This window comes from Crinia signifera, chromosome 1, assembly GCF_055691185.1.
Source record: "Crinia signifera chromosome 1, ASM5569118v1, whole genome shotgun sequence".
Taxonomy (NCBI): Eukaryota; Metazoa; Chordata; class Amphibia; order Anura; family Myobatrachidae; genus Crinia; species Crinia signifera.
Window position 1 is genome coordinate 185,384,897 of NC_139217.1, and position 14,998 is coordinate 185,399,894.

Below are 14,998 nucleotides of genomic sequence, written 5' to 3' on the forward strand. Positions count from 1 at the left end.
TGGGAGCTATCCAATTAGCCCTGATAGCCGGAACTTATTAGGGATTATGCCATGCAAAACAAAATACCGATAATTAGCCCTTGAGGACCCTATTTGCCACTGCTGAAAACCACTTTATTTTGAGTGAAAAACAAAAAAGTGCTATAATTGGACAGCCTGATGATGACCACTGGGCTAAAATCGTGATAATTAGTTCTTTCTTTTTTTTCTGGGTGAAAAAGTTGCACAAGTAGTTGGATACCTCCTTTGTAAGAGCAGATGTACACTTGGGTGTGTAGATTTTAGATTATCTTATAGTTTTACAAAAGTAAAATGCATAAGTGCATGACAAGTAGAGTATAAAAATAATTCTTGATTTTACTGTCTGCAAACGCATAAAAAGACATAACCTTGGTGTATGCGCAGCGCATTCTACACAGAAATAGGTCTGTTTGTAAGCAATTTAAAACGAATAATGGGACTTCTTCAGTAAAAGAGGACATTACAGTAGATGTTTCTTCAGAAAGTCACATTATTCCCTGTATATTGTGTATAATGTTTACTCTTTGATTCATTTGACTATAGTCTTGATGCTATAATAAAGTTCTATGGTGAAATACACTTATGCAGCACTGCAAACCAACTCCCCTCTTCATAATTGCTGGCAGTCATGATCGAGATGAGATAAAAAAAAAAAAAAATCTCTTTAACCTGAACGGCAATGTTCCACCCTTACAGCTGTAACCCAGAATACCACTATGGGTGTGTGTGGATTATCTGTGTCTAGATGGTCAATAGGTCGACCGGTTCAAAAGGTAGACGCAAGTTTTTCACTTTTTTTTGGTGGCAATGTCAACATGGACCCCCAATTTGTATAAAACCTACTCACACGGCTTGTTTTGCTCTCAAGTCGTCCGGCTCAGTGCCTTGCTGTACTCGGCACACTATTCTATTTTCCCTCTATTCCGACATGGATGGTGAAGAAGCAACAAACCACTTTATTTAAAAAAAAAAAATATATCACATGTTTACATGGTTATGTTTTGACCCTGTTGGCCTTTTGGGGTAGATTTATTGACTGTCTATGTAGACCAGTGGTTCCCAAGTTGGGGTGCATGTACCCCTGAGCTACACTGCAGACTGGATGGTGGTATTTGAAAATAATATTGGTAATGGTGGAGGGTCTCGCTTTAGCATCATCGGTGTCTGCTTTTGCCCAACCAGCAATCCACTTGGAGCTACCTGTGCTGCCCTCAGACATAAGAGTTCATCTGCCCCAAACTGACATGGGTGGAGGAAGCAGTGGCCTTAATCCTACGGGCATTAGCAAGAACCCCGCAGGTTAGTACACAGCCAGTGGCCAGACACAAAGGGACTTGATTCCTTACCTCGCGCTGAGAAGCCCAATCAAGGGGGCGATGTGGTTAGCAAGTCGATAGTCAGCAGGTTGACCCCACTTATACGGTGTCCATGTCAACATAGACACAAAAAAAGTAGAAAACTCATGTCGTCCTTTTCCATATCGACCTATTGCTTGGGTTGACCTTTTACATGTGTTGATCTATGGCCTGTCGACCAATAGTGGTCGACCTATTGACTGTCTAACTTAATTGGGTTGACCCTATGACCCATATCCTCAAGGGGTAAGGGAGAAAAAAAGGTTGGGAACCGCTGATCTAGACACTGTACATCTATCAACCTGAACCACAATATTGGGATATTCAAATAAACCCCGCAGCTAATACAATACAACAAATCAAGGACGAGGAACAACTTATGTATAATAAATAAGTTCTATAAAGTACCAAGTATTGTATTAGTGTTATTTTTTTCTTCTTGCACTGACTACCATATGAATCCTCTTGGTTTTTGAAGGATCCTTATATTGGATTTGATGATGTTAAATATAAATGGATCTCGCAAGATGACTGGATATACAGCAAGTCCTTCACACTTCCACCCAAGATACGGTATGAGATTATATAACACGATTTAAAAAAATGTATCATTAAACTAATGTTTGATTTTAGGGTTTAATTTAGTATAGATCATACTATTGTACAGACATGGACACATTTGCTCTTAGCCTGACATTTCTTGAAATAATGCTCTAATTCTCCTGAAAAGTAATGGAATTAATCTATCGTCTTGTGTAGAACTGCATTGGTATGCCATAAATTAAAGCAAAAAAAATGTGAAAGAGCTAAAACGACTGGACAGATTTTTTGGTACCCTTTAGAAAATATAATAAAAATTGGATCTAAAACTAATAATTTTCTTGAATCCATATTACACATGTCTTCATTATTCTCATCAGCTTTTTTAAAAGGAGAAAAGTAGTAGGAGTATTGGGGCAGATGTATTAATCCTTAACTAGATAAATGAAAGGGTGATAAAGAGATAAACGTCCAGCCAATCAGCTCCTTACTGACTTTTTTCAAACACACCTGTAATATGGCAGGTGATTGGCTGGACATTTATCTCTCTTTATCAACCTTACATTTATCTCTTGTTAAGGCTTAATACATCTGCCCCATTGTTTGGTTTCATTGTGCACACCACACTGAACATGGACCAGAAGAAGCACAGGAGAGTTAAGGGCCCCACATACAGCACGATATTCAGGCATTTTCTGAGCGATTCTAACAAATCGCTCAGAAAATGCCTGAAGATGCATGTAAATCGCTGTGTATATAGCCCACACAGCGATTTACATGCGCGCACCCGCCGTTCTGAATCTGTCCAAGATTCAGAACGGACGGGCTGTACAATTCACAGCAGTCGCTCAGAAAGCTCCTGCTCATCTCCCGCATGTGTGGCTGCGGGCAGATGAGCAGGGCCGAGCGACTGCGGACGCCGCAGACCCGCCGCACCCCGCGCCGCAGAACCCGCCGCCACCCCTGACCCCCCTCCCCCACCAGCAGTAGCACCCATTGCCACCCCCACCTCACCTCTCCTCTCAGCGGCAGCGCGGCGGAAATGTAAAAAAAAAAATGTAAATTTCAAAATGGCCGCGGCTCGCCGCATCATTGCCCCGCCCCCTAGAGCTGGCTATATTAGCCAGCTCGAGACAGGGTAGGGGCAGTCAGTCCGACGGCGGAGGAGGAGAGAAGAGCTCCTGAAGTCCTGGGAGGCGCGGCGAATGCAAAAGAGCTTAAAAGGCCGTCGCCCCCAGGTGAAGAACACAGATGAAGAGGCAGAAGCCCTGGGAGGCGGCGGCCATGCAAAAGAGCTTAGGGGGCCACTGCCCCCAGGTGAAGACACCGCAGAAGCCCGGGGGGGTGGGGGGGGTGGGGGGGGGGGACAGGAGCCGCCCTGGGTGAAAACCAGATGCAGTTAATAAAATACTAAAACATCTGTGTTTGTGTTTTATTTTAATATTTCCTTTACAGGGGGGCTATAGGTACTGACGGGCCTTTAATGCCCCACATGCTGGTACCTGTGGTTCTCCCAAGTGCCAGCTTGTGGGGCAGGCTTGCTGGGACCTGTAGTCCTACTGTAAAAGACAATATTACTGTTAAACAAGCTATCAACCCTGCACCCACCGCCCAGGGGTGCAGGGGATAGCCCCGGGCTGCAGCCCAGGCCTGGGGTGCCCTGGAGAGGGGGGACCCCCTTATTTGGGGGGGTCCCCACCTCCCCAAAAACTCCCGGCCTGGGCTGACTAGTTAGGGTGGGTAATGCTTTGGCCACGGGACACCATCAAGCATGTCCACTGGCTATGGCATTACACCCCCTGCTAGTGGAGCCTGGTGCTGGTCTCCAAAATATGGGGGACCCCTATTCATTTTGTCCCCCGTATTTTGGAAACCAGGGCCAGCTCAAGAGCCTGGTGCTGGTCCCCAAAATCCGGGGGACCCCACGCACTTTGTCCTCTGGATGTTGGGAACCAGGACCACTCAAAAAGCCCGGGGCTGGTCATGCCTGGGGGGGGGACCCCATGCCATTTTTTTATTTTACAAAATTATTGTCTATATGACAGGACGAGACGCTGGACCCCGGACTTGGTAAGTATTTTTTTTATGTCCGTTCCCACTGTACCACCAACGTTTAAAAGTTTATATATGGGGGGGGGGTCGGTTCTGGGGGAACCACTAGCCACCATGATTACATTTTTTTTAAGGGTGGGTCCACTAGCCACCACCAATGATTAACTTTTTTTTTTTGGGGGGGGGCAATATTAGGGGGAGGTGAAAGAATACTTATTAAAGAAGACATTAGTTATGTGCTAGATGTGTTCAGTAATAATAACATTTTTGTGATGAAGTGCAGTGTTTTACTTCACTTTCTGTGACAGATTTGAAATCTCCCGTGCTGAATCTCCCAATTTGAATCTCTGACACAAATCTCTCTGTATGTGGCTCATTGTCTGAAATGAGCCACAAGAGTGAAATCTCTTGTGCTGAATCTCCCGTTATGTATCTCTGGCACACATCTCTGCGTATGTAGGGCCCTTTACAGTATTTGAGGAATTCCTAAAGAAAATGATAGATAAGCATGGTAAAGGTAATGGCTAGAAGACCTTAGTTAAGCAGCTTGATATTCCTGGGTCTACAGCTGGAAATATTGAGAGTTTAAAGTCTATGAGACTGTACCCAACAGCCCTGTTTATGACCATAAAAAAAAAAAAAATCAACCCCAGCTAAAACAGAAGTATAGTAATTAATGGCAGAAAAAGAGCCAAGGGAAACTTCCAATGTTCCATCAGTTTGTGATCGCACAATTCATGGATTTTAGGGCAACAGTTAACCCCTATTTTCAGACTATAACACATGGGATCTGGGATAAGTTCATGTGTTACTGTGGCTCTGAATGACTGCTTATTGGGATTTATTAACCATTTATTATATACAGCAGCAAATTGCATTATACTTTACAATTGGATACAGTGATAAAACAGACTGGGTAGTTAGACAGTCATAGAAGTAGAAAGGCCCTCCTCGCAATTTACAGTCACCGATAAGTGTCTGCATCAGTCCACAGCTAATCTAATAGAGCCATAGTCTAAATCGCTCAGAAAATGGCAGAATATTGCTGTGTGGGTGTAACCCACACAGCAATGCATAAGCGCAGCCCCGATTCTGCCAGCGATGCAGAACAAATTACAAAGGTAAATTCAGAGCACTCACTCAGAAGAATCTGCACATCGCCTGCATGTTCTTGTAGCAGGCAATGTGTAGGGCCTTCTGAGCGAGTGCAGTCCTCCTGAAACCCCTCCCCACCCCGCAGCACCCGCGATCATCTCCCTCTACCCACCTGCAATATGGGGATCAGTGCTGCAATCACTCCACCCTGCGGCACCCGTGATCTGCCCCCCCCCCCCCCCCCCTTTCTGCAATATGGAGTTCTGCAGCGCTTCTCTCACTCTGGTTACTTCTCCCAGTGGTGCCGGCAGCAGTTGTCCAGGTCCCCCTCATCAGCAGCAGCAGAGGGGAAAACAAAATCAAGATGGCCGCGGCCAGCCAATTATGGCTAGCCACATAATCGTCCCGCCCCCTAGAGGTGGCTATATTAGCCAGCTCGAGACAGGGTAGGGGTAGTCAGCCCGACGGCAGAGAAGAGCTCCTGGAGTCCTGGGAGGCGGCGGCCATGCAAAAGAGCTTAGGGAGCTGCCGTCCCCAGGTGAAGACATCACAGAAGCCCTGGGGGGGCTGGGCCCCCCTGTTTGAAGAAAGAACCAGTATAATAAAATTATTTTAAAACCTGCATTTGTGTTTTATTTTAATATTTCCTTTACAGGGGGGCTATATGTACCGGCGGGCCTCTTATGCCCCACCTGTGGTTCTCCCAAGTACCAGCATGTGGGGCAGGCTTGCTAGGACCTGTAGTCCCCCTGTAAAGGACAATGGTACTTATGTAGTATCTGGGCTGCCGATTTCTAAATCGGGTCGGATCGGGAGATCGCATCGCATCGCATGCGACCATGCGATCCGATGCGATGCGATGCGATGACCTGATTTTTCCATAGGAATCAATGTTAAAATGGACTGAGTCCATTTTAACATGGAATTCAATGGGAAAAATGGGTCCTTTTCATACCCCTACTATCCAAGTGGGCATGGAGTTGGATATAAACCTGTGGCGAGCGTAGCGAGCCACCGAGCCCGAAGCGTGGCGAGCGAAGCGAGCCCCGCGAGGGGACGAATACCGTCCCCTCGCGGGGCTCGCTTCGCTCGCCACGCTTCGGGCTCGGTGGCTCGCTACGCTCGCCACAGGTTTATATCCAACTCCATGCCCACTTGGATAGTAGGGGTATGAAAAGGACCCATTTTTCCATAGGAATCATTTTAACATTGATTCCTATGGAAAAATCGGGTCATCGCATCCGATATCGGATGCGATGCGATGCGATATCGCATCGCATCGCATCTGATTGTATGCCTTAACTTAAGGCATACAATCAAAAAATCGGCAGCCCAGATACTACATAAGTACCAGGACAATTTTACTGTTAAAAACCAGCTATCAACCCTTCACCCACCGCCCAGGGGTGCAGGGAATAGCCCCGGGCTTCAGCGCAGGCCTGGGGTGCTCTTGAGAGGGGGGACCTCTTTATATGGGGGGGTCACCACCTCCCCAAAACTCCCGGCCTGGGCTGACTAGTTAGGGAGAGTAATGCTTTGGCCACGGGACCGTCAAGTGTGTCCCCTGGCTAGGGCATTACGGAGCCTGGTGCTGGTCCACAAAATACGGGGGACCCCTATGCAGTGATCCTCCGAGTATGAAATAAAACAGAAATAATGTATAGTGCATAACGTTTGACAACACAAAATTTAATAGGGGTTTGCACTTACAATTGTAAGTGCAAACCCCTATTAAATTTTTCATTCCCCTGAAGTCGCCGAAACAATTTCTGTGAGAGATTTGAAATCTCTCTCATGCTGAATCTTCCATTATAAGGGCGAGATGTACTAAAGGGAAAATGCGGTAAAACCCCCGTTTTACCGCATTTTCCTATGTACTAAAACCCGTTTGCAGCGATATCGCGGGGCAGGGTATCGCCACCTTTGGGTGGCGATACCCTATAGAAGCCTATGGGCTTCTTTTCGCCGGCCGCCGCCTCGCCGACCCCCCCTTTCCCCCCTCCCTTGGGCTTACCTTCTTGCAGGTCCTCCAGGACCCCGGAAGGTAAGCCCTTCCTCCCCCTAGCAACGCAGCCGGACGTCCTTCCGGCTGCAGGGGGAGGAGGAAGCGCCGGGGACAGCTTGCTTAGCTGTCCCCGGCGTGAAAGCAGCAGAAGCCGGCTGGGAGGTGACGGAGACCCCCCGCAGACCACGGTACAGGTATCGCGGGAGGCCTCCGTCACCGCATCGCGATGCCAGCCGCATATGTTAGTTCATATGCGGCGGCATCGGGGGGGGGGGGGGGGGGGGGGCGCGAAGGGCGGCGATGTATTTTAATACATCCCGCCCTAAATCTCTGGCACAAATCTCTGTGTGAGGGCTCATTATCTGAGAGATTCAGTTTAAGAGAAATCTCTCATGCTGAATCTCCCATTATGAATCTCTGGCACAAATATCTCCAGATTGTTGGTTCAAAGACTATAAATGTTGGTGATATGCGGAGGGAGGGAGTCTAATAGAAATGCTTTGCGCCATTCCCAATGTCAGACCATTCCGTATCAAAATAGATCTGGTTGAAAAATGCCAATTTTAAAGTCCCTATTAGAAGGGATCCTAATACATTTTATCCAATTTTTTTTTTTTTTAAGCCAAGCACATCAAAAATATTATTAGAGCTTTTTCCAAAAAGCAGAATGGGTGAAAAATGCTCAGTGTGTTTGAAAACCTTTTGAATTGGATCCACCCAATACTCCTATGCTCCCAGTACATACAGATGGACAATATGACTAATGGAGGCTTGGCAAGGCAAGGAAACAGGACTGAAACTCATAGGGAGTGGAACCAAACTGAACAGAAGTGAGTCTGTGATTCAGGTGTAATGCACAATCAGATGATATTGAATTTAAATGCAACAACACACAAGCTGGCATAATCACCTAAGTGTATACAGTCTATTAATGTAACCATGCACAGGTGTTATAACAGTAAGATAAATGCAACAATGCACAGGATGGAATAATATTAAAACCCAACAGACAAAAAGGTACTTCTGAATTAAGCAGAGACCAAAGAAGCTCCCTAGTACTTAGCTTAAGTTGTCTGCCGTAAACTTAGGGGGGGAATCCAATGACTGAAGCTGTTTATGGAACAATAGCAAGAACGGCACAAGATATGGACCGTGACAAGATAACTCCAGGAACTCAAACCTATAAACGACTGGTTATTAAAAAGAAAACCCTCCCTATCAGGACAGCCAGAGATGCCTTCTGATGAGACACAATGCACCTGGTCAGCGAGACACACAGCAGCAAATTGCTTTAGCTGAGACCGAACACAGGGATACCTGCAAGAATCTGGCTGCCGGAGTGTATTTTCACAGACGTGCTGCAAGCTGCTTGTATCAGTAACACCCCCTCCTTGAGGAGGGATTACAAAACCCCTAACTCCAGGCTTAAAGGCTTCAAAGGACGTTTTATAAAGAAAGCATTTTTTAGGAGCAGAGCATGGAGTTGTTTAATAGGAACCCAAATTCTTTCTTCAGGACCATAACCTTTCCAATGAACTAGGAAAAGTACTTGGATCTTATCCACCACAAACTCTTCTTGACCTTGAATGATAACTGGTTCTGGTCTCCTCCTAGGCTGGACACCCTTCCGTCAGACTACAGGTTTCAAAAGAGAGCAATGGAAAGTATTGTTGATCTTAAGTGAACTAGGCAACTGAAGTTGGTTGAGTTGTTTTATAATTTAAAATGGCCCAATAAAATGCGGTACAAATGTCTGAGAATGTTGACTTAATTTGATGATCTTGATAGATAAGCACATCAAATCTCTTGAAGTTGCATGGTCTCCTACTCGATCGTAATTTTTTTGGGAGCAAACAGAGGGAGAAAAGTCCTTTACAAACTTACCCAAATCTTCCTCCGATGGGTCACAATTGTACAGGTACCCGGATCAGGCCCTACCAGTTCAGAAGAATTGAATTTAGGATGATCTAAAATACAGAAAAACAGTGACCTCTTTGTAGCAGTGTGACATGAATTCTTGTTCGAGAATTTAGCTAACGGAAGGTGTTCTGCCCAAGCATTATAACATTTCGAGACCGAACACTGCAAAATTGCTCGAATTACTAATTCACTTGTTCTGTTTGTCCATTGGACTGTGTTCCGCAGGCTTGCCAGCGACTCTGCCTGGAATGCTATGGCACTTCGGAGCCAATTTAGATTGTCAGATCAAATTAATTAATACAGTATCCAGCTCCAGCATCCTTGGATGACTTAATGAAACGTGTCATTCAGGTAGATAGTTTAGAGGACCTGTACCCTCCTTTTAAGATCTGCCAAGAAGTTTCAGAAGGTTGTGAGGAGCCGATGCCAGTCAGGACATGTTGATTGTCTTCTCAGGAAAGGGCCCAACAGAGCTCTCAAGGTCTAGGTCTATACTTAATGGGCATATGTCCACTCATATGCTGATCGACTGGGAAATTCCAGCACCTGAGGAAATCTGGGAGTTTTCTTTAGGTCCTCCTAGTAATTCCATTTTCTTGCCTGTAAGTGCTTATTTTCAGGGTCAGGTGGTGGCGGTTAATGCATTTTTTGACAGTGTTGCAGCGGGGAATTTTTTTAGATTCAGGTTTTGCTGAAATCCTTCAAATTCGAATTACAACTTTCCTCTACTATTACTGTTTGTGGTTTAGATGATAGTTTTTTTTCCCCAGGTGCAAGTGATGTTTCAGGCCCCCTTAGTAGCTCTCTCGTTGGAGCCACTAGTTTAGAAATGTTATCTTTTTATGGTTAATTGCCCTATTGCTTCAGGGGTTTTGAGGGTTACCCTGGTTGAGGTATAACCCCGTAATTAATTGGGTTACTGGAGAGATTTTGCATTTGGTCGCTGAGTGTTCACAGGATTGTATTCAGCTCCCAGTTCATTTGATCCAGTCTAGTCTTCCTGGTTTACCCATTAAAAAAAATTATTTTGCAGATTATTTTTTTTCTAAAAAGAGGCGGATGTCATTCCGCCCCATAGGACATGTGACTCTCTGCTATAAGTTTTGTACATGACATGGCGCCAAATTACTCAAAGGGAGGCTCTACTAGTTGTCTAAAGCTATGGATGAATATATTGAAGAAAACCTAAAGGCATTTTAAGACCAAGGGGTTCTTATCTGCCATCAAATTCTATGTTTCTATGTTTCAACTAAGGTTGGGGCAGGATTTTTCTTTGTCAGCAAAAAAGATTATTTGTTACGCCCATGCATTGATTTCAGAGAGCTCAATCAGATCATTATTAAAAATTCATATCTCCTCCCACTTATCTCTGTCCTGTTTTTATCACCTTCGCTCAGCTACCATCTTCACTAAGATTGATCTTTGCAGGGCTTATTATTTAATGCGGATAAGAGAAAGGGACGAGTTGAAAACAACCTTTAAAACCCATTCTGGCCGTTGTACCTGGGGATGCAGTTCAGGTTGTGTACTGCCCCAGCAGTATTTCAAAATCTAAATGATGATTTACGAGAATTTTCAGGTAGTTTTTGTCATGTTTTTTTTGGATGACATTCTGATCTACTCAAAATCCATACAAGAGCTTTTGTTTTTTATGTGAAGTCCGTTCTAAACTTGTGGAACATCATCTCTTTGCTAAATTAGAGAAATGTGAATTCAAGGTTCAGAAGGTGTTTTTCCTGGGGTATGTCATCTCCCCAAACGGATTCCATATGGATCCCACTAAGCTCCAAGCAATCTTGGATTGCGTTCAGCCCACCAATCTAAAAGCAATTTATTGATTTCTTGGCTTTGCAAACAATTATAGAAGATTTATACCTTCCCTTTCTTCTGTAGATTCCTCTATAGTAGCCTTGATGAAAAATGGCGCAGATACTGTTAATTAGTCTTCTTCAGATGTTCAACGGGCTTTTCAAGACCTTAAGAAAGCTTTTCCACCCATGTTTTGACTTCCTAATCCGGATCTTTCATTCATTGTTGAGGTTTACGCATCGGAGGTCGGAATTCGAGCTATCGGGGGGAATTTGCTAAAGAAAATTTGTAAAAAAAATAGGTGTATTTGTATCCAGAAATACACTTATTTTTGACATTTTCTATCCCAAAAATATGGCTATTCGTATTGATAGCACATCAATACGAATTGCCGTATTTTCAGGATAGTAAATGTCAAAAATAAGTGTATTTTTGGATAAAAATACACCTATTTTTTTTACAAATTTCCTTTAGTAAATTTCCCCCATCCTGTCTGAAAATAAGCAGGACTGAAATTTCATCCATGTGCCTATTTCTTGTAAGTTCTCTTCATCTGAAGCAAAATATGATGTGGGCAATCAGGAGTTACATTATTAGCCATCAAATGTGCATTGGAAGAGTGGTGGCATTGGTTTGAAGGCACTAAGTATCGGGTCACCATTCTCACTGATCATAAAGATCTATAATATCTGGAATCAGCCAAATGATTGAATGTCAAATAAGCTTGGTGGGGATTGGAGAACAGACTGTAGACAGAAAACTGGGAGGAATATGGGGGGGGGTTATGATTGATAATTTGGTTGTAGAAATGCTTTGAGACAAAATATACAGTATTGAGTGAGATACAAAGATCAAGAATATTTAGCAGTATTTATGAATTTATATTGTAGGAGTAAGGTCAACGTAGGAGGATATCTCAGTTGTGTAAGAACTGGTGTTACAAGCTCAATTGATTACTCAATGGTTGAGCTAATTGCCTGATATGGGATCTCTTTGAAGTGAAGACATTACTTGTGAGTGTTGGGGTTGTCCAAGAGAATTGATGAACAATTCCCACTGTAAGAGGAAGGATTGTTTGTTTTTTTGCAAGACCTATCATAACTGTGCGTTTGTTGGATAATAGTTATTGAAACAATCTGCCTTTCAACTCGCAAAAGGATGGTGTCATTAGGATAATTCAATAGGTGATGATAAGTTTTTTTTCGCTAAAGTGAGTATGGTGATAATCAGGGGAATATGTTTTTTGGCTGTGTGTGTGTTAATAACCAGTTTTTTAAATGAATGCATAAACATGCTAGAGGGTCCAAGGTAGGGATGTGCATCGGCCACTTTTTGCGTTTTGGGTTCTGATTACCTTCAGGTTTTGGGTTCTACTGGGTTTTGCCAAAACCCCGCAATGTTTTTATTTTTTTTTATTTATTTATTTTTTTGGTTCTGATTTTTTTTTTTAAGCATTAAAAACACTAAAATCACAGAATTTAGATTTTTTTTTCTCCTACGCTATTATTAACCTCAATAGCATTCAACTCCACTCATTTCCAGTCTATTCTGAAGAACTCACACCTCACAATATTGTTTTAGGCCAAAAGGTTGCACCGAAGTAGTTGGATAACTATGATAAGCGACACCAGTGGGCGGCACAAACACTAGACTGATACGGCACACTTAATAGCACCCCTGGACTGATATGGCACACTAAGCATCACCCTTGGACTAATACGGCACACTTGGCTGCACCCCATGATTTATACGGCAGACTTGGTTAACCCCAGGAATTATTTGGCAGACTTGGCTCACCCCTGGACAGATATGGCACACTGAGCATCACCCCTGGACTAATACAGCACCTCATGAATTATACGGCAGGCTTGGCTTACCCCAGGAATTATACGGCACAGATGGTGGCACACCTGACCTGATCCAGCACACATAACGGCACACATGGTATTATACGGCACAGATGGCGGTACCCCTGGACTGACACAGCACACATGGAATTACATGGCACACATGGGGACAGTCCTGTAGAAAAAAGAGTTATTCTTTTAATAAAAAAATGCAGCACCCCTGGATTGATACAGCAGACTTAGCAGCACCCCATAAATTATACAGCACACTTGGCTCACCCCTGGACTGATACAGCACACTTAGCATCACCCCTGGACTGTGATGGCACACTTAGCAGCACCCCATGAATTATACAGCAGACTTTGCAGCAACCCATGAATTATATGACACACTTGGCTCACTCCAGGAAATATGCGTCACACATGCGGGCATCCATGACCTGATACAGCACACATGGAATTATACGGCACAGATGGCGGCACCCCTGGACTGATACGGAACACCTGGAATTATACGGCAGACGTAGCAACACCCTATGAAATATAAAGCACTCTTGGCTCACCCCTGGACTACAGCACATCTAACAGCCCTTGCAGTAAAAAAAAAAAAACAACCCTTATTTTTATTTTCATAAAAAAAAAAAAGGGCAGCTCCCCTGGTCTTATACGGGACAAATGGGGGCACCCCTGGAATTATACGGCACACATGGGGGCACCCATAGAACTATAGGGCACACATGTGGGCGCCCCTGGACTGATACGGGACACGTGGGGGCACCCCTGGACTGATACGGGACACGTGGGGGCACCCCTGGACTGATATGGCACACATGCGGGCACCCCTGGACTTGTACGGCACACATGCGGGCACCCCTGGACTGAAGCGGCACACATGCGGGCACCCCTGGACTTATATTGTGCACTGGCAGCTAATTTTTATTTTTTATTTTTTTTGCTTTTCATTTTTTTAATTAAAATAATGCAGCTGCCTCTGTAGCACTAGCAGCCCTCTCTATGCATAAATCACCCCCCTAGAAGGTTTCCCCCTTACCCCCCTCAGCATACAGCACAGACACATCCGTGCTGTCTGAAATCACCAGCCTGTTTGAAAATGGCACCGACGGCGGGGTGCCTGCATCAGGGAGAGAGGAAGGGGAAGCAGAGGGCCGTACTGCATTGAGCAGCATTGCACTGGTTCCGAGATAGTAGAAATAGACATAGATTCCGATGCCAAGGAGCTGTGCAATGGGATCGAATTGCAAGTGGGTGCGGCTAAACACAGTGCGATTTCTATACAGTCAAGTCCGTAAATATTGGGTCATCAACACAATTCTTATATTTTCTGCTCTATACACCATCACAATGGTTTGAAATGAAACAAACCAGATGTACTTAACTGCAGAGTTTCAGCTTTAATTTGAGGGTATTTTACATCAAAATAAGGTAGTGTAGGAGTTACAATTGCTTCTATATATGCCTCCCACTTTTTAAGGGTCCAAAACAAATGGGACAATGGACTCAAGCTATTTCATTGGCAGGTGTGGGCTATTCTCTCGTTATTTCATCATCAATTAAGCAGGTAAAAGGTCTGGAGTTGATTGCATGTGGAATCTGTTGCTGTTGACTCTTAATATATGATCCAAAGAGCTGTCTCTATCAGTGAAGCAATCCATTATTAGGCTGAAAAATCAAAACCTACCCATCTTAAGCCCCGTACACATGGGGGATATATCGCTGAGCGATATATCGCTCGCGATGAGCGATATATCACTCAATGTCCCGTTTGCATCAGCGACCAGAGATGGTTGCTGATGAAAAATAAACTGCTGGGAGAGCCCGGCAGTGGAAATCAGCTGGTCGCAGGAGCATGTTCCTGCGATCAGCGATCACTACGGGGGAGAAAACAGCATGTATGCGATCCCGATTCGATGTTCACTATAAAATCAAAATCTAATGCCAAATCTCACCGTAATTATACAGCATTAGTAATAAATGTGTGCAGAAAATGTAAGTCTGTACCAGCATGGTAAGAGACTATGCTTGGAGACAGGAACTTGCATATTAAAAATGAACTACACTTTATATCCGAACAAAACCAAATCAATTCTATGTAATTGTAATATTTAATGTATCAGATTTTTTTCTTTTGTATGTAACCTATTCATTCCTATATTGTTCAAGCCATGATTTTGTTCATTGGTTAATTAAATGAAATGTTTTTGCTTTTTAGGCAATGGCAGAAAGTTACCTTGGTTTGTGAAGGGATTGACACTGTTTCCACAATTCTACTCAATGAAATTCCCATTATGAAAACGCAGAACATGTTCGTTAGATATGTGAGTAGAAAGGTCATG

General features: G+C 44.0%; 1 protein-coding gene across 1 annotated transcript in view; it reads left to right on the forward strand.

Annotated features, from left to right (window-relative positions):
• The window catches only part of MANBA (mannosidase beta), a 72,742-nt gene that overhangs the window by 3,378 nt on the left and 54,366 nt on the right, over positions 1-14,998 (forward strand). The window contains exons 2-3 of the mRNA XM_083179015.1: positions 1,855-1,949; positions 14,875-14,980. Of these exons, the coding sequence (XP_083035141.1) occupies positions 1,855-1,949; positions 14,875-14,980 (201 nt within the window). The remainder of the gene's footprint in view (positions 1-1,854; positions 1,950-14,874; positions 14,981-14,998) is intronic.